The following is a 20823-nucleotide window of genomic DNA, read 5'->3' as shown; positions in this document are numbered from 1 at the left end:
CTTATAAGAAGAAGAGACACCAGGAATGAGTATACACAGAAGACAAAGAGAAGGACATTGTCTGCAAGTCAGGAAGAGGCTTCTCCAGAAACCAACCCTGCCAGCATCCTAATCTGGGATTTCTAGCCTCTAAAACTGTGAGAAATAAATTTGCTGTTTAAGCCACACAGTCTGTGGTATTCTGTTCTGGTATTCCGAGCAAATTAATACACTCCCTAATGAATCTCGTGTCTCACTGGATAATCCAATTTTCACACTGTCATCATTTTTCTTCCCAAAACAAAGATCTAATCATACTAAACCCTTTTCAGGTTTTTAACTGCTCATCAGTCAACTTCAAGGTTTCTCAACCTCAGCAGTATTGACACTTATGGCTGGATAATTCTTCTGAATCAACTATCTAACAAGAGGAGAAAAATTAAATAAATCCGACCACATTCATACAATGTATTATTACATTCATTCATTCATTCATTCATTCAACATTCAGTAAGTGTCAGGCATTGTTCAAGTGGCTAAAAACAGCAATTTGTTAGAATATAAACTTCACAAAGACAAACTCTTGGAGTCTGCTCTACTCATTGGCATATCCTAGAATCTACCAAACAATAGGCACTGAATAGATATTTGATGAATAAATGAATGCATTTCAATGCGTTAAGCCTTTGTAGGGTTACCTATGAATACAATTTAACTTACTATGCTTTTCATGTGAAATTAAGGTTTTAAAAGCATTCTTTATATGTCAATCACACCTCAACAAAGTAGTTTTAAGAAAAAAGCAACTTATTAAAAAAAAAGTATTCTTTAAAAACAAAGGCAGCTTCATGTCTCTTCGTATATAATCTAAATGAGTATGGCATTTCGACACATATATACATACATGCCCACACATATATACATGTAAGTCAACCATTTTTTTTAAAATCAACCCTAGAAACATACCTTTACAATGTACTGCAATGGCACCCTCGGCATTTTCACAAATATCCAAAAATTCTTTGACGATGGCATCCGTAGGGGTGCTGCCATCCGCAAAGAAAAGATCATAGTGATCGAAACCAGCATTCGTAAAGTGTTTGGCATTATACATCCTTTTATTCAGACGAATAATGGTAGTAACGTTGTGATTCTTAAAATAAGGAATATAAGCTTCAGGAGAATGTTGGTGGTAACCTACATAAAGAAATTATCATATTTTGTAAAATGCAGAAGGAAAACAATGGATAACAATTTCACCTGTATTTGTATGGAAACAGTGTCTAGCCTGGAAATTGAATACCAATTTGATTATAACTGTAAGAAAATAAATTTAAAAAGTGAAAATCCAGGCAGAATGGTATATTGAAATGATTGCACATACTTAATTAAGATGACCAAGCTTAGTTTAACTCTTAGGCCTGTTGCAAAAGAAAATACAGGATAGATACTTTCAATAACAAAATTATACTGGTCCCATATTTTTGCATACCACTTTCAAGTCTGGTTCTTGAATGAGGTCCACAGAAGGCAATAAAACGGTCTGGTATTATCCAATTTAAATCTCCATTTTCTGCTTTCTGCAAAGGGAAGACCAGCACAATTCATTTTCAGACTTACTCTCCTCTCTCTACACCCCTTCTCAATACTAAGTGTATGCAGAACTTCAAATCCACTTGCTTTAGCACAGAAGCTGTTTATAAATGACCATGAAACAGGATACTGAGATTTAGCCTGCTATGAATATTCCCAGAGAATAGTTAACTGTTCCTGGTCCCAATCACTTCTCTTAACAGTATTTCTTTGCTGGAGTAGTGAGCCTTTGGAAAATAGACCTAACTGCTGCTGTCCAAAATATACCTAAGTACTCTGGTTATTTTATCCAAGTAAATATTCATATAGTTGCTGCTAATTAATACAAAAGCAAACGTTTCCGTTATGCGGGATCTGGAAACTTCCTTGTTTTCCTGAATGACTAAATGGCTTCCAAGACGAGCAATCTTGACTCGTTAAACAAAGGAGAAAAAAATATCTATTTAGGCTCCTGGCTTCTTGATATTTACTTTTTATTTGTAGAGTCATCTTCCCATCATTTTGCTAGCTATTTATTTAATAAGATGGTCAATGACAAATTTTAACTAAACCACCAGGAAATTTGAAATTACAAGTATGCTGAGATGACAATATGTTTCTAAAAAAAAAAAGGGTCAACATGAACTGAAATTTAAAACACTTTACTTCCTATTATTAAATCCTTTGGGTTGAGTTACCATAACAATTATTATAAGATAAATATAGTTCAAACTTAACAATAATAGAAATGGTTACACAAAGTAGGAGATACTTGATAGTGGAGAAGAGAATGAATGATAAAAATAAGATCAATTTACTTTGTAATTAGGGTATGAATATGTGTACCTAAGAACAAAAGTAAGAAATAAATCAAGAACACCTTGAACATCTACAGGCCAGGCAAGTAACCCAAAACCAATTTACTTGACTTAATTATCAGAGAGGAGAACTGGTGAGCCCATGTCCCCTTCTAAAAGGTCTATACAGGAATGAGGGCAAGTGTTGCCAGATGTTCCGATTTTTAGGTGAAACCAGAATTCTGGAGTTCTTAACAAGAAACCTGTAGTTAGACTCCAGTTACGCACAGGCATCATAGATTATAAAACGCATCCTGAATTCAGAGAAGTTAATATAGGGAAAAGTGGGCATCATGGAATCAATGATACACTAATCCAAAATTTCTAAATATACTGTGGAGACTAAACGAACCAGTCTGTGAGCTACCCATGGTCTATAGCTACCTAAACAGTTCCCTGTGTCTCAATGCAATTTTATTGACAGCAAACAACATTTGTGGGTGACTTTGCTACTCCCAGCAAATACTGCAATTTCTGCATTAGTAAGAGAGAAGCTAATTAGTACTGATATTACTCCTTAGTAACACAGAGGATTAAGTGCGCTAACACTGAAAAAACACCAAATGGTGTTTTTAATAGTTTTGCTTACATTAAGAAAGTATATTTTATTTTAAATGTTTAATTTTATAAGAACAAGCACCCCAAAAATGGTAATAATTAAGTTACAGTCAGTAGTGTGAGACGGTAATTAAATACATATTATACTTTAGAAATATATTGCTATTATAGAAGAGTAAATAGCAATATATTTCTAAATATAGGGTGGGCCTTAATGAAACACAATTATTTTACATTTTTGGTACATCACAGTAATGACTAAACATAACTATAAACTCTACTTACCAATAAAATATTTTAAACTCTTATGCCAAAGAGTTTAAAATAATTAGAAATTGACTGTGAAGGAATAGTTATGTGATACTACTGCATAAAGTGCTGTCTGCGGAATCACTACATTATTAGTGACAATGTCTGCTCAAGATAACTATAGTAGGATAAAAAAGATAAGACCCACAAGCAATCTTGGTCAAAAAAGACCTTTAGCATAAGCATCTTACTTCTTAGCTATTTGGAGAGTGAAATAAATGGTAGAATCAAATTACGTTGTTTTTTTTTTTAAAAACAAAACATTGCAATAAAAAGTGTAAAACACATCTGTGGTTTTGCCTGCCTGGACTCTCTCTCTCTCTTTTTTTTCTGAGTGATTTGATAGGGCTGACCCCAGCACTCCAGCTCCTGGGATGGCTAGAGTATTCTACACCCACGTACCCGCCAAACTCAACCAGGAACATAGCTTGGTTGAGGGCTAGGGACATGATCTAAGGCAGGACAAGGAGAAGACTTTGTGGGTCTTCTTCTGGAGCTATGAATGCTTTTTTCTGCTGAGTATGCCAAACAGGCCAACCAAAGCTGCTGGTGGCCATCTTTGTCACTGCTGAGGGCTGGCCTGGGACAAAGCCAGCTCAGCCCAATTTCTGAAGTACCTGAGCACCTGAATCTGACTGTGCATGAAGGCACACTTGCTCCTGGCCTTTTTATTCATGTAAATCAATAAATTATCCCTTTTTTATTTAAGCCATATGTGTTTACTTTCTGTAATTTGCAACCAGAAGTGTTTCGACTTCACATAAACAGTTATTATAAAAACATACTTTCCAGAAATAATTAGATGTATCATGACTATTTATTCATATCATCTGATCCTATGCTAAGGTTTTTATAAACATTATCCCATTTAAGCATTATATGAAAATCATCAATACTAAAAAAAAATTAAACTAAAATTAAAGAAAAAAGCCCAGGAGCACACTCATTCACTCTGGAAGGATGCATCGATAAAGGAATCCTCACTAAGAACTGGGACTGCAATAAGATGATAAAGACTTACTCTATACACATCTAAATCATTCACAATTTTTAAAAACAAGAATATTACTACTGTAAGCAAAACGAATAAAAGTTGAAAACTTACTTCATAATGTTCATACTCGTCAAGGTTAAATGAGTTGAAATTAAGGAAGCCATACTGCATTGCCTAAAATCCAAAGGAAATCTTTTCAGAACAAAGACACAAATAAGGAAACAATTTCCTAGTAATAAATATCAAGAGGTAGCCTTCAAAAGCAGTGGTATATTTAGACAATGTTCCCATGAATCGTTTTCAAAGGTGGTGGGTGGGATATGTCTTTTAAAGGCTCCATTATCTGGAAAATCTGTTATAATGGTATTTATTTTAACAAGATATGATGCTTTATTTTCCTTCACAATCATCCTATTTGTGCAGAGCTAAATAATCAATTCTTCAAAGTTACCCTGCTAATTTATTAGATTAATACCACCTAGGCTTCAAATTTAATGCACAACCCAATGGTCCCTAAATAAATAATAAAGAGAAAAGTCAGTTTATCCCAAACAAATCCCACACATTTCACAAGTATCTTTACTTTCAAATTTGTCTAAACAGTCTTAGATTGAGAGATTCATGTTCTCTCTACTAAAGATGGCCCAGGGACCAACACTTAAAATTCAAAATTTTGAGGAAAAAACTTTCTTCTTTCGATAAGCAAAAAATACACAAATTTTTTGTTCTCTTCTGCAGTCTCACTCTGAGTTGTAGTGGGCAAAGCATGCTAAGTGAAATAAGCAGAGGATCTGTTTTCTGAGATGAGCACAAGCTTGGGGCCTCTGAGAAGTGTGCTGTGAGCCAGATAGTATATAAGTAAGAAGTTTTGATCAACAAGGTAATCTTGATTCAAAAAGGGTGACTTTGTAAACCCTGTTTTCAAATTTTAAAGTACTGAAATATGAATGAAAAAATACGAAATGCTATAATACCAAAGTCCTCATTTTATGAAATATAGATATTTAAGTTCTAATTCCAAGATCAAATCTATGAATTTTATTTCCTTGAATTCAAAATACTCAATACGTGTTATGATATTTGGACTAGAGATGTTCTAAACAGAATGATAGAATAAAATGCAGTTTATAGAAAATTTCTATTCTCCTTTGAATTTCATATGGAGATCCTATCAGAAGCAGCACTAAAGTTAAGACAATTACATTTACAAATGTTTCAGGTATGCAATATTCTAAATCAGTCACAAATAAGAAATGTCTAAATTGAAAATCAGAAGCTGTTGACTCTTGAATAAAATTAAATATAGTGTAAAAAGAGCAATCTTTGACCTGTAGTTCCAGCTAATTAGACTTTATATTTATCTGATTAAAAAAACAAAAAAAACAAAAGAAAAACACAAACACAAAAACTAAGCCAAGAAATAACAATAGAAAGTTATACAATGTTATAGAAGACCATTTCCCAGGCCCTCAAAGTTTTTCTGCTCTTTTTTTAAAGGTGTTGGGAGTGGAGAGAAGGGAGCCCCAGGGTCAGTATAGTATGTTTGTCTACATCAGCAGTTCCCGGGGTCCATTAGACAGGGATGATAACTGCAACCAGAAGGGATAATTTATACCTGTGGTCCCTTGTCTTCTGATGGCCTCCTCTGCCCATTACCTGCCCATACTGAGGCCTGATGCAGTTACCTCACAGCCTGCAGTGACTACCTCAGTCTGCGCCACACATCAGAGTCATGTAGACTCAAACTCAAAAGAATTAAATCCCATACCTCAATGCTGAATACAGGATTTTTAAATGGTATATTAATTAATCTCTGCATTTGTATACTAATTAGTCCTCTCATTTTAATCCATAAAATTTCTGTCAAAATTCTCAGAAAGCCATCATGTTTCATTATACAAGAAAGTAAACCTGGGTTCCTTTTGCCTCTGAAAACACATTACAAAAAAACTTGAGATGCTGGTAACGTCTTATTGATCCATGGGCTACTGATTTACAATTCTAGTTTCTTGTGTTGCCCTGACAGCCAAGAAATATACCCAAGGGAATGAGTGTTATAACCAGGGTCTGCTATGTCATACAACTCCAGGGGATGGATCCTGTTCATTTGGAATGTGATGTGAAGGGTGTCCCTTGGAGTCAAAGACAGTGAGCAGCCTTGGTTATAAAACACAGGCATTATTTTAAAATAGCTCTGACGAAGCAGTAGTGACCTACTTAGTATTACATAAAACCTAATAAACAAATTAACACGCTATTCCAATTTTGCTGAATTAGAAATTGACTGCTTGAGGATACAAAAACGAAGTGTTTGCCAGTTATTGAGTTATAAAAATGTCTGCTATAAATAGGATTGGTGGGAACCAGATCCAAAAAGTACCTAAATCAAAGAGAACTTGGAATCAGTAATCAGTTTCCTTTCTGTTTTTCTATGAAATCACAACACACTTCAAAACCAATTCTAGATTTAGAACCTAATTACATAGGTTCTGATGGTCTCTGATTGTCCCCTGTTGTTCAAGTGGCTTTTCCCCCAACTCCCACCGAGAAGCACTCAGATCCCAAATAAATTGTTTTTGAGATTTTTATCAGTCTAACATTAGTGGGGAAATGGGATACCTCTGACATCATGCAGATCTTAGAAGATCTCAGGGGGAGAAAGCGTAGTCTTCCTTGGACTGTACTTTAGTACTCCAACACATCAGTGGGCATATCCTGCAAGTCACTTACCTTCTTCACTGCGTGAAAACAGTCAAGAAGTGTAATGTAGTAACTGCAACTCCCATAGGCAGCATCTCTGAAATCACAAAATTATTGAAATACTTAGCTCAGTTAATTTAATTTTTCACAGTACACTTACCTCAAGACAAAGCTGGCTAGAATTTAAAATCAAACACATATTCAGAGCAAGTATCAAAAAAGAAAAAAAGAATTCCTGTTGTTTGGTTTTTAAATAAAAGATATGTCACTGTTACAAATTTTATTGCAGTTTCTACCTACTCCAGTAGATACCGTTTTATAGATACTATTTACGTGGATCAATGAAGACCACTTTCTAAATTTTAAATGATCTTCCTGGATTATTTTTGGCTTTGATGGCTGAACTTCTAGAGTTGCTTCTCCAGTTCAACTAATCAATAATATGGACCCCCTGCCCCTCAAAGGGCAAGGCTTTTGGATTTTTTCTTCATAATGGAAAATACCATATCAAACTGTTACAAGGAAAGACTGCTTTTTGATTCTGTATATACATATACAGTGTGTGTGTGTGTGTGTGTGTGTGTGTGTGTGTGTGTGTGTGTGTGTGTATCTCCATCCAAGTAGAAAAAAATATATATTATTTGAAATATTGAAATACTGGGTGCAAGCTAAAAATCATTTTGCTCCCTCATTATGCTTTTACAATTTTTAACAATTTAACTGGATAACTTCTTTCTGATTCTTAAAGACCAATAACACCACAAGAACTAAGGCGTCAACTACCTTTAGTAGAATCACTCTACACTTGGGAAGGTACTTAAGTTAGTCTGCAGGCAACCACCCCCCAACACTGCACAACACTTATCAGTAATCTCACTACACGTCTCTTAATATCAGTTCAGATTTTTCCCAGAAAAATAAGACACACCTCCAACTCACACCTGCTTCTCCTTTTTGACTATCTTGAGCCATTACGAAGTTAAAATTTTTGGAATTAGGCAAGATAAAATTAATTATGATCATTCTAGACATGCCAAACAACTGTGCCTATCTGAATGGTACCTACTCGATCCCTAGGTGGAACAAAGTAGCTACTGGAGCAATCAACTGCCTGCCTTGGTTGGGTTTTCACATTGTAATAATATTTACCTGAAAAATTAAACTGTACATTTAAAATTTTTAAATCTTGCATAAACCTTAAGCATGTAGATAATTAGAGCAACACTAAACTAACAATGAGGGAAAGCCAGGGCATACATCTCAGCTAAAACAGTTTTAGACGTTACTGTCTGAATTGGTTAGAATTACTAAGGTATGCCATATGTCAGCCTTGATGAGGACTGCAAACAAGGTCTTACAACACGTCATTTTTCTTTTGCAAGCTTCTGAATTTAAAATTTTCTCTCCTAAAAGCTGGAAAAGGTCTCTATTTTACCAATAGCTTATTGACAATATTCAGGAAGGGGAAAACAAAATGACCTGCAGCAGTGGTTCTCAGAATGGGGTCCCTGGGTCAGCAGCATTGGCATCACTCAGACAGTTAGAATGGCCAGTTCTCAGGCTCCACCCAAGCCCTGCTGGGTCAGAAGTTCTAGGAGTGGGGCAAGGGAATTTTTGTTCTAACAGGTCCTCTAGGTGATCGTGATGTATTTCAGTTTAAGAATCACTGACCTACAGAATCAACACAAACACTAGTTTTGTAGAAATAATTTTTTTCATGAAATAAGGAACATTTTTAGAAAGAAAAGCTAAGTTAAAAGAAAATGAAGTAGTTTAGTCTAAATCAAAACCAAAATTATCAGTAACAGTAGGGTGATCTCTCACATTCTTTCCCAATGTTTTTAACCATTGTCTCCTCAGTTAGCTAGGATTATTATCTTCTTAAACTATTGATAATTCTTTTCCAATCAAGTTAAGGCATGTCGATCCAGCCTTTGTGAAAACTTAATACATTTATTCCATACATATTTTTTGAGAAGCCACTGTGGGCCAAGCCCTGCTCTAATCAGTGATGATTCAACAAGCTTTGAACTGGTCTTAGCTACAGTTCTGCCTTATAGTCACACTATCTGAATAGACAACAAGAATCTTACTTCATTCACTCATGTTTATTTCATTAACACCTCCTTCCTCCTACCCAAGCAATCAGGCTTCTTCAAAACAGCAGAGTAGCAGCTATAAATCTGGATGTAAGCCTTTGGGGGAAGGGAGTCTCGGCACTATGGTCGTTTAACAAACTTAGAAAACTGGATGAGAATCGATGAAGGAGTATCACTTTGAAACTGCAAAACGACGTCAAATACTAGTTTTTAAAAATAATTTTTCAGAGAAAATTATATTCATAATCAAAAACTGCAAAGTACCCATCAAAAGGACAATGGGCGAATAATTATGGCACATTCATAGAATGGAATGCTACCAAAAAAAAAGAATGAACTACTGATACCTGCCACAATATGGAGAAATCTCATAGTGTTTGAAAAAGCTAGATCCCAGCTCTTCAAAATGCATACTGTATGATTCCATTTATATGAAGTTCAAAGACAAGAAAAATTAACTGATGGTGGTAGAAGTCATAGTAGTGGTTACTTGGGAGAGAGAAGGAGTTACCTACTGGAAAGGGATTGCAAGGAATCTTCATTGGGTGCAGGCAATGTTCTATATCTTGAACTGGATGGTAATTGCATACACACATGTAAAAGTTTACTGTGTCATAGACATAAGATAAGTAAAAGTTTTAAAATTATATGTAAGTTACACATCTAAAAAAAAAAAGTATGAATGTTCAAATAATGTTAGCTAAGGACCAGGCACTATATCAAGTGTTTTATCTGTAGGATGTTACTTAATCCTCACGGCCCCATTAGGGATATAAAACTGTCATTCCCACTAACAGACTAGGAAACCAAAGCTCACACTTGTAAAAAACCAGAGATATTAGTGGCAGAGCCAAGTGTCAAACTTCCTTCCATCTGTCTAATGTCAGTAGCTAAGCTATTAACAACCATGCAATACCACCTCTCAAGAAAATAGAGCAGAGACCTCCCCCCAAACAAACAAACAAAGAAATAAGCAAAGGAGTATTCTAGGTAATAAAGAATAGAAATATACACTCTTTATAACAATAATCCAAAAGTATCAAGAAAATGTTGAACTATATTTTATACAATTTTTTCATTGAGACTAGCAGAGAAATAGCTAATAATTCATTAAGAAACCCTACATGTATGTGTATATACATATGTAAACTCAGAAGAATACTTGAGTTGAATTAAATTAATTAAATGTTGCTATGGAGCATTAGTAGTTATTAACCATAAATGAACGCTATTCCTGCACGATCCCTTGTTAACAATGCTTTAAGTTATATTTAGTCCATGCATTTGAAGTGGTGAGGATAAAAGGCTATAATGCATTTTTTTCAAAGTATTATCAGTCTTTATTAATTCTTATTGGCCTACTTTCTAATCACTAAGTTCTATTAGAACAGTATAATGTGGTAAAGCATCAGATTTTTAAATGTCATAAATTGAAACTTTCATAAAATACAATAATATCAGGTACTGTTACATACCCACATACTGCAATTATTTTATTTTTTATAAATAAAAACGAATTACTAGAAAAATGGAAAGAAAAAACAAAAATACGAGCCCAAATTCTTCTATTATTTGATTTCACAGACATAAGTATACTCTATTAAATTACTATAAAAGTCTCTAAAATCTTACTCTCAATTCCTATACTTACCTCATCACAGGCTGGTAACAAGTTGAAATACTCTAGCCTATTTCATAGGCCCCACTTTAGGAAACAATGCTTTAGATAAATCAAGTATCTGTGACTGAGAGATTCAAATTTCACAGCCCTAGCTAAGTACTGTTTATTAGAGAATTACTGACTTCTGCTCCTGGGACCAGAAGTAACTAACTTTATTCCTTAGGGTCAAACTTCAATAAATTTTTAAACACAGGCATAGCAGTAAGCAACATTTATTCTATTTTTGGCCCCTGTATTTAAATTAACATAAACTTTCTTTTAAATCATCAATATTTCATAGATCCTTACTTGAATTAGGTGAAATAATATGAGCTTATACATATTTCAGGACCTTATGCTATAAACTTTAAGAATGGTACTATATTATAAAGGATTACCAATATAAAGAGGCGTTCAATATAACAGAATTATCCCTGTATACTAATGAGCCTGTCACTCAGGGACCACAAATACAAGTTTTTTCTTCTGAAGGAATTACATGGTTGCCATTATATTTTAGGTCGAGAAGAAAAAACCAGTTTGGAAAATAATCTTCATCCCTTCCTACCCACCTCAAATAACAGAATACTTTAGGTGATCCATGCGCTAAGAAGGGCATGATATGGGGTTCAAAGCAATTCTAATTTGCTGAATCACTAATATACTTAAGTGCAATATAACTGATCTCTGCAGATTGTCCTGAAAAATCTCTATTTCATGGAGTAAGTCCATGGGCAGTTCCACGAAGTCATTAAGAAGGAGATTCTTCCTAAGGTTTAGGGAGACCCATCCCAAAGCTTGTATACAAAGAAGTCAAATTTATACCTTACATTTTAAAAGAAAGACCATACCCTTTCAAAATCAAGCATTCAAGGTATATGTGATAATCCTAAAACTACTAATTTGTGAGTGGAAGAATGATGCAATATTTGAAATTACATATTTGAAATGATGCAATGAGTAGAATTATTTCACACATTTATTACACATTCAGCATCATGCAAGTATTTAGATTATGTAGCTAAGTCAAGTACTTTGGTAAGTGGGTCAAGAATCCTTTTAGAGCTTAATCTGATTTAAAGAAGAAACCCCAAATTATTTCAAAATATTTCAAAATGATCACATATGAAGTCTGAGAAGAAGATGAGGATATCATCCTTTTATATAAAGACATTACTTATCTAGCACCTCTATAACACAACAGTTTGGTTTTTCTGGTAGGGGTGTTACAATAGCAACCTCATCCACTATCTTTGCTGGCTATGTCCTTAGGAAAAAAAGGTTAGTTTTTGCCCCAGAAATTGACTCCTGACTATTGGGAAAATTTCTTTCTTAACTCCTCAGCAACTAGACTCCCCAATGATAGTTTTGAGTACCGTAAGTCAAGGATTCTCATCTGATCATTCCATTAAGGGAAGCAGTTTGCAAATATGAGCAATTCCACCGCCAAGGACATCTGGCAATGTCTGGAGACATTTTTGGTTCTGACGATTGTTATGGGGATGGAGGTGTTACTGGCATCTAGTGGGCAGAATCCAGGTATACTACCGAACACCCTGCATTACATAGGGTAGCACCCCACAACAAAATATCAATAGTGTTACTGTTGCTAGATCTATGGTGTTATTTGCACCCACTCTAAAATGACTGTTTACCAGGTAGGTCTTCTTTTTTGAGAAACAAAAAAACCAAGATATTTCTGGCAAGGGACTGATTAAATGAATCTACCACATCATTCTTATATTTACCTGAAAGGAATATAAGATGTATCTCCAAATATTAAAATTCTATATGCTTCTTCTGGAGTTCTCCCCAAATATATAACCTATATTTGAAAAAAGAAGAAAGAGGCAATTTACTTCTAAATTAAGATACAGTACTGTTACTGCGAATTTTTGTACAATTTCTAGCCAGTCAAGTGAGCCATCCCAAAGATCCTATGAGTCAGTCACCCAGTATCCTGTCAGCGAAGTCTTTTTGTTTGTTTGTTTAAATCTGCCATAGCTGATTTGTTGCTTACAATAAGAACTGTGACCAACAACTTTTCACAATAACCTTATGTGGTAAAAAGTACAGCAATTTTAAAACAGAGTTTCTAAATCAAGATTTTAGACTGAGCACATGCTTTTACCTCATCTTCTTCCTAAAAATCCACTGAAACAATAGTAAAAAAAAAAAAATGCAGGGGAGCGGGAGTCTGGAGTATGAATTGAGACTCGGATGAGGTGGAAAGGGATACAAAAGCAGAACAAAGGTTGACTAATTCCATACATTCAGATTTAACTACTTATAATATTGTAATTATAATATTGCACAGATTTCCTATAAAACTGCATTTGTTTCTTACTCTTATTTCCTTTATTTTCAGAAGTACATTATGCTTCAATTTTCACCTAGTAGAATATTTCAAGTTGATTCTTTTAAAATTTGAGGTTCACAGTTGGTATTCCTTGCATTTCTAAAAATCTGTCTTCTGCCTTGACATTTTTGACTAAGTACAATTTTTATCTGCAGTCCTTTTCTCTCAATAGTTTAGAGATTGTTCCATTGTCTTCTCATTTCTAGTGTTACAGAAATATTACAGAAATATGCTCTCCTCCTCCTCCTCCTTCTAAATAACCTGTTCTAAAAACTTGGGAGTTTGAGCATTTTACTGGCATCCCTCTAAATAAGTTGTTTTATTCCCCCATTAAGTTGGCCTGGGACTTTCTGACCTTAATCATTCACAAGTCTTTCACAACTCACAATCTTCCTGCCGGGCATGGCATTTTCATTTCTTTTTTTTTTTTTTTTTTGGCTTTATTGAAATATAATAGATGATTAGTTGCTCATATTTACATCGTACAATTCAATGAATTTTTTTTTCAATTATAGTTGGCATACAAGAACATATTAGTTTCAGTTGTACAGCATAGTGATTAGAGATTTATATAATTCACTAAGTGATCACCACGCTAAATCTAGTGCCCTTCTTCCCCCTTACGTATTTATTACAACACTATTAATTATTTTCCTTATGCTACACTCTATATCTCCATGTCTATTTTGTAACTATCCATTTGTACTTAATCCCTTTACCCTTTTTCACCATCCCTCCCAACCCCACTCCCATCTGGTAGCCTTCAAAATATTCTCTGTAGTTTGTTTCCATTTTTGTTGTTATTTTGTTCTTTAAATCCCACATGTATATGAAATCATGTGCTATTTGTCTTTCTCTATCTGACTTACTTCATTCAACGCAATGGCCTCTAGGTCCATCAAGGTACTATCTTTTTCCATCCCCTTCCTTTTAGTCTGTGTGTCTTTTAATCTGAAGTGAGTCTCTTGTAGGCAGCATATGTAGGGGTCTTGTTTTCTTATCCACTCAGCCACTCTCTTTTGGTTGGAGCACTTAATTCTTTTCCATTTGAGGTCCTTGTTGATAGGAATGTAGTTACTACCGTTCTTTATTCCTGTTTTTGATATATGTTTTTTCTTCTTAAAGAAGTCCCTCCAACATTTTCTGTAATATTAGCTTGGTGGTGATGAATTCTTTTAGCTTATTTTTGTCTGAGAGGCTCTATATCTGTCCTTCAACTCTAAAGGATGGCTTTGCTGGATAAAGTATTCTTGGTTGTAGATCCTGGGTATTCATCATGCTGAATATTGCATAGTTTCTTTTGAGAAATCAGCTGCAAGTCTTATGGGTGCTCCTTTGTAGGTAACTAACTGTTTTTCTCTTGCTACTTTTAAGATTCTCTTTTTGTATTTAACCTTTGGAATTTTAATTATGATGTGTCTTGGTGTGGGCTTCTTTGGGTTCATTTTTCTGGGGACTCTCTGAGCTTCCTGGAGTTGTATGTCTATTTCCTTCACCAGATTAGGGAAGTTTTCCATCATTATTTCTTCAAATAGCTCTTCAGCTTCTTGTTCTCCCTTCAGATACCCCTATGACACAACATTTAATTTTGTCCTATAGGCTCCTTAAATTATTATTATAGTCTTGGCTTCTTTTTTCTTGACATTCTGACTGAGTGCCCTTGGCTTCCCTATCCTCTATACTGGTGATTCAGTCCTCTTCTTTATCCACTCTGTTGATTCTCTCTAATATACTCATCTCAGATAATGTGTTCTTCATTTCTGACTGGTTCCCTTTTATAATTTCCATTTTTATGTTTTTTATCTCTTTGTTAAAGTTCTCACTGAATTCACCTACACTTCCCCTAAGTTCACCGAGCATCTTTATAATCAGAGTTTTGAATTCTGCATCTGTTAGATTGCTTAACTCCATTATTCCTAAAGCTCTGTTCTGTTCTCTCACATGGTGTCTGCTTCTTTGTCTTCTCATTTTGGTTGTTTCAATGTACTAAGCAAAGCTCCTAAATCTCCTTGTCTTATTAGAGTGGCTTTGTGTAGTAGGTGTCCAGAGGCACAGTCCTGAGAGGTGTTCAGCAGCAGGCCCATTTTAGACCCAGCCTGTGTCCCTTCGGGGCTACCTGTTAAGATTCAGCAAGCAATCTACAGATGATGATGTACTTATAGTTGTCACAAGAGGCCACACCAGAAACCGAGGTCAGCTGCTTCCAGTGTGAGTCTTGGAGTTGGCTCATGAAGGAGCACCGGCCTCTCAGAAGATGCAACTGGATGTGGCTTGGGTGGGGCCATGAGTCAGTTTCAGGGAATCTTCTGGATAGAGCGATCTCTGTTATCTAGTTTGATGATGTTTCAGCTATGGTAGCGCCTGCATCTTCATACGGGGGTTGGAAGGGTGGAGGTAGGGCTCAACAGAGTAACAATGGATACGGGGGTCACTTCTATCTGGGAGAAAGCCTCGCCTCTGGCCACGGTAGGGCATTTTCAATTCATATATAGAGCAGTAGGAGAAGGCCACAAACATTAGATTTGGTACATACATCGTTACCAAAATTAGATTAAATCCTAAAGGTTACTTTGGGATGATATACTCTAAATTTTGAGTAGTAAAAAGAAGTTACTAAAAAAGTTACAAAAGTTTTATCTCTATTATTTCACATGAGCTATTTCCTTTAAGCAAATGGTAAGCACTCTGAAGTGAGGCTCCAAGCTTATGTTTCATTGTAACCCATGATTTGTATATAGACTCTGATCTACTGTTTAATTCACTGAACCTTAATCTACTTATAATAGAAAACTTTTAAATAATTGATAAAAATTTGATATGAACATATCATTGAATTAAGAAAAATTATAAAACTTCAAGATCCAGCAAGGATCAATGAAACTTAGAGAAAGACATATCCTAAAATAATTTAGTTTCCAGAAAACATTTTATCAATTTTCTGTTTTAAGATTCATAAATGGAAATTTTCCCCAATGTCTAGCCTGTTTCTTAATATTTCATCCCATTTGCTCTAAAAAGAACACAAAACTATAATTAACTATACACAATCTTCTAACATTTATTTATCTATAGCAGCATATGAACCCACAAAAGGTATAAGAACAATTGATTCAAATAAAGAAATGCTATGTTACCTAGTATCAAACAAATTTTCAAGTACACTATTACTGACTCATATAAGATTGTTAATTTATCATAAATTAACCAAAAAGTCATCTATAATCTCACTTAACTATATATTTTACTCCACACTTACACATCTTTTAAGTATAACCTATCAATTGACTTTCTATTTTATTACTATTTATTTGCAAAAACAATGTAGCAACTCGTTTATAAAAAAATTTTTTTTTTAAACTTAAATCCAGCCCTCTGCCCCCACCCCAAATTTCCTCATCTTCTTCTGGTCTCCAACATGCTTCTTTTCTAAGAATTACTAGATAACATCAGTCTTTTCTCCATTCTATTTTAGGACTTCCTAGCAGACTTCCTCCAAAAACACACCCCTAAAACCAAAAAGACAAACCAAATAAAAGAATACCTTGAGGCCAGTAAAGGAGAGACTAGGGTTTGATTCATTTGTATATGTGTATGCATATACATATAATTTAAGTAAATTAGTTAAATGAAATCCAGAGACCTCTTTCAGATTTTCCCTAAATTTCTAATAAGATCTACTCTCAAATTACATAAATTTTTCCTTAAACACCAGATTAATGATAATTCCTCCTGCTCAAGATTGTACTTCTTTGGTTTTGTTAATTACTAAAATTGCAATGGTATTATTTCCTTCTAACTTTCAAAACAAAAAGTCTCTAATATATTTAAATAATTATGGGTTAGCCTTGGAACATAAGTTCATTCAAAACACAAGAACGATGTAATGTTTTTTCCTATAGGGAAACAAAACCTAAATTTCTAGTGATGAACTTAAAAAAAATGTAATTTTTAAATCCAGTTGGGACAAATATAACTAAAGAAAAAAATTTTTTAAATGGGACAGAAAAAGAAAAAGGAATAACAAAAAACAAAACAAAATTCAGTTTGGGAATGCCCATATATTAAATAATATTAAGTGTCGTGAAATAAGTTGAAGGAAATTTATAAATTTGAAATGTCCAGTTACATAATGCTATAGTCCCAAGGATTGTGTCTCCCTCGTTCATATGTTAAAATCTTATGTTCCAAAAGGTGATGCTATTAGCAAATGAGACCTTTGGGAGGTGGTTGGCCATAGTGTGGAACCCTTATAAATGGAATTAGTGCCTCATAAAAGAGGCTCCAGAGAGATCCCTTAGCCCTTCCACCAGGTGAAAGCCCTCACTGGATCATTCTGTCACCCTAATTTCAGACTCCTGGCCTCTAGAACTGTGAGAAATAAATTTGTTATTCATAAGTCTCCCAGTCTTTGGTATTTTGTTTTAGCAGCCTCAAAGGACTAAGACACAACTATCAAATAAATATTAGCTAATGACCTATAATTTTTAATTTTATACTCATTCATCTTCTTTCCTAGTCAAAAGGCCTCCCAAAATGAAATCACTCTAAACGTTACTTAAGAAGTCCTAAAAATGACTCCTCTATTAACACAAATCTTCAAATCAATAAACTCTAAATCAACGTAATTTCATGATCCATCAATGTGTTCATGGCAATTTGGAAGCTAGGACGCTTCTCAAATTCTTTTGGCATATTTTCATGAGAAGTTATGTATATAGAATGGCCACTCTAATTCCACACTGCTGTCCAAAAATAGGAAGCAACAAACAATGAACAAGAGAAATATCAAACAGCTGTGGTAGCCAGCTTCCAAGACAGCCCCAGTGATGCTCATCTCCTGGTATTTCTCTCATGTGTCCCCTCCCACGATGAATAGGGTGGCCCTGTGTAAGCGACAGGACATTTCAGTAATGGTAAAGTATGACTTCTGAGGCTAGATCATAAAAGACATTGTGAAGCTTATCTACTTAAAGAGACTTTGGTAAAGTTTAAAAAACCAAAAACATTACACAAGTTATCACATATGAATCAAGAACAAAGGGTATTTTAAATACCACAACAAATGTGGCCGCCCCGATAAACTACTAAACTATTTTCAAATATTCTTCTTAGGGAAATGTCACAATGTTTCCAGTATTTAACTGTTTTTACATCAGCCAGATGATATAGTCTTTCCAATGCCAAGAATTCAATTGATCTTTTTTTCTTTTTTAAATCTCTCATCAGATTAACATGGAATGTTCGCAAATCAATGCAGGTTAGAAATAAGCTTAAAGATCCAACTGCTGAATAAAACAGGTAAACAAGGAAAGAACATATGCAATAAACAATTTTATATAAAATAAGAAATCACGTTCACAGTTTCTGCACAAATACTATTAAGAAAAAAATAACCCTAAATTGTTAAAAAAAAATCACATGACCTTCTACTTAGAGTTTTAATTTTTTGATTTGCTTTTATTTACATATATATATTGTAGATTGGTAATATGATCCTCAATTTGGATAAAGAGAAACTGGATGTCCGGAGCAGCAAACATATCCACCAAGGCCATACAGCTAACAGATGTGAGGGAACTGCCTTGAGTAAAAGTGTACATGGATATATTATGTTAATGGTAGGGGCATTTAAGTCAAAGCAAAAAAATCTTGATTTTTCTAATGAATCCTTCTAATTCTTAAATATTAACAAAAACAAACTATGATTTATAACTCTGAGTTACATAAAACTGGCAGGCTACTACTTTCCAACCTGTGGTGTTAACTGTTCACCCAAGATCACACTGCTTGTTATTGATACAACAGGGCCTACTGCTCTGGCCTTGTCTATAGACAAGAAACCATACTACCTAAAATGAGTACTGGAACAGGGATGGGATCCAAAATTCCAGAGAGCTTAAGAGATCTGCAATCAAATATCATAAATAGTCAGAAGGTCATTTCTCTTTAATCTTTCCCAGAGTTAATACCAACTAGCAGGTATCACTGGCGGCTGAAATACCAGTCAGGCTCACTAGAGTGAAGAGAGAAATAAAGTTGTGATGAACTGTGATGTCTATAGCCAGCTGCCTCCACCTCAGGGTCTTTCATATGGCAGGGCCTGAGCCGTCCCCTCTCTGCAGCTCCAGTGTACCTCATGCTACCTGGTGCCTGGTCCTATTTACAGCTGCCGGGCTGCTGTTTGCCCTGCCACTCAGGAAGGGTTCTGCACACAAATGGGTATTTAGAAAGACTGGCAGTCCCACCTGGTTCTGTCTTCCAGTCTCTGAAGCCTCATCTAGACAGCTGTTGGCTGAACTGGATTCTTACTCACTGCTTTCAGATCCTCTTTCCTCTGCTCCCTTTGTCTTAACTTCTCAAGTGATCCCTTTACCCAGCATTAGACTACTCTGGGTCCAAAACAATTAAATCATTAAGAAAAAGTGGACTATAAGTTCGAAAGTTCATCATTAAATATTAAATTAAGTTCCTAGGTCCTTCTTATTACTGTTGAAGCAATCTCAGACTCATTGCAATTTAGAATTCTACGGACAGACTACTAAATTAACATATTCCTACAATTTAATTAGTATAATAATCTCCAATATAAATGTTTACAAGGCAAGCCATTCTAAAGGCTATAAAAATTACATAAAAATAAATAATAAACACCTTGAACAGAGAATCTACATGTTACCATAATTAGCTCTACCAAAGTAATCTACTAAACAATGGAAAGCAAATTTGCTAACAATGGTTTGCTTGTGTCATTTATTTTATGCTGAGAATGCTTTAACCACAGAAAGATGTTAGAAACAACAGTTAACTTCCCAGGCTAGCCCTCAGAAGTAAATTTAACCTACAGAAGAGCTGAATACTGTATTATTATCCATAGGAAAATACAAATGCTGGGGTAGTAAGATGGAACCACTGTTGATAACCAGTAAGACAGAGTGGTAATTTTCTTGTTTTTTAATATAAAAATCAGATTTAAGGTGTAATAATGGTAGGTAGAACCAGAAAAAAGAAAAAGAGAATGATACTTAGTGAATGCTCAATTTATGCTAGATACTCTACTTAAATTGAACTTAAAAGCCAGCTCAGTGTGAACCTAAATCCCTAAACTTCATCCACTATACAATGGCCTCTTCCAAATAACTGTTTTGCAACTAGAAATTAATGTTTGCACCTACTAGTAAAACAGCACACCACCTCTATTTAAAGTATAAACATTAAAAAAAATTTAAAAGAAAAAAGTAAAGTGACAATTATTTATATAATGAATTATTATTTATTGTAATTGTGCTAAAATACCCTTCTGCTCATTAAATATTAATGTAAGTTAATGTGATTGATATGCTTCATTTTTTTTAAATTTTGATTTAAAAGCCTAGTTGTAAGTTTAGCTATTTCATTTCTTGATTTTAATGTATGCTATAGCTAAAAAAGATACTTTACCATGCTATGTAAATGCAAATGCAGGAATGATTACACTCATTTTTTTTAAATTCCATCCAGCAATGATGTATATTTGGCTAGTAAATTTCCAATTTCCCAACTGCTTATCAGATGTTGTTAAAAACCAATGGGTAAATGCTACACATTTTAAAAATGTTGAGCAAATGAGTTCAAAGCCTGCTGATACTTTGTTTGGATCATTCTAAAGCAGGTTATGAAATTTTGTTTTGTGGTTATTAATATAACACTTTACTTTGAAAACTGGTAATTAAAGGGAAATGACCATTTATTTTGTCTTT

At 34.5% G+C, this 20823-nt stretch overlaps 1 protein-coding gene across 4 annotated transcripts in view; it reads right to left on the bottom strand.

Annotated features, from left to right (window-relative positions):
- The window catches only part of CDC14B (cell division cycle 14B), a 52004-nt gene that overhangs the window by 21713 nt on the left and 9468 nt on the right, over positions 1–20823 (bottom strand). For all 4 annotated transcript variants that reach the window (XM_015594797.2, XM_006918809.3, XM_025051676.1 and 1 more), the window contains exons 5-9: positions 12477–12553; positions 7000–7066; positions 4381–4443; positions 1472–1559; positions 946–1176 (exon numbers count right to left, since the gene is read on the bottom strand). In XM_015594797.2, coding sequence (XP_015450283.1) covers positions 946–1176; positions 1472–1559; positions 4381–4443; positions 7000–7066; positions 12477–12553 — 526 coding nt within the window. The remainder of the gene's footprint in view (positions 1–945; positions 1177–1471; positions 1560–4380; positions 4444–6999; positions 7067–12476; positions 12554–20823) is intronic.

Source organism: Pteropus alecto, unplaced genomic scaffold, assembly GCF_000325575.1.
Source record: "Pteropus alecto unplaced genomic scaffold, ASM32557v1 scaffold138, whole genome shotgun sequence".
Taxonomy (NCBI): Eukaryota; Metazoa; Chordata; class Mammalia; order Chiroptera; family Pteropodidae; genus Pteropus; species Pteropus alecto.
Note: the sequence above shows the minus strand (reverse complement) of the source record. Positions and strands in the feature narration are given on the sequence as shown.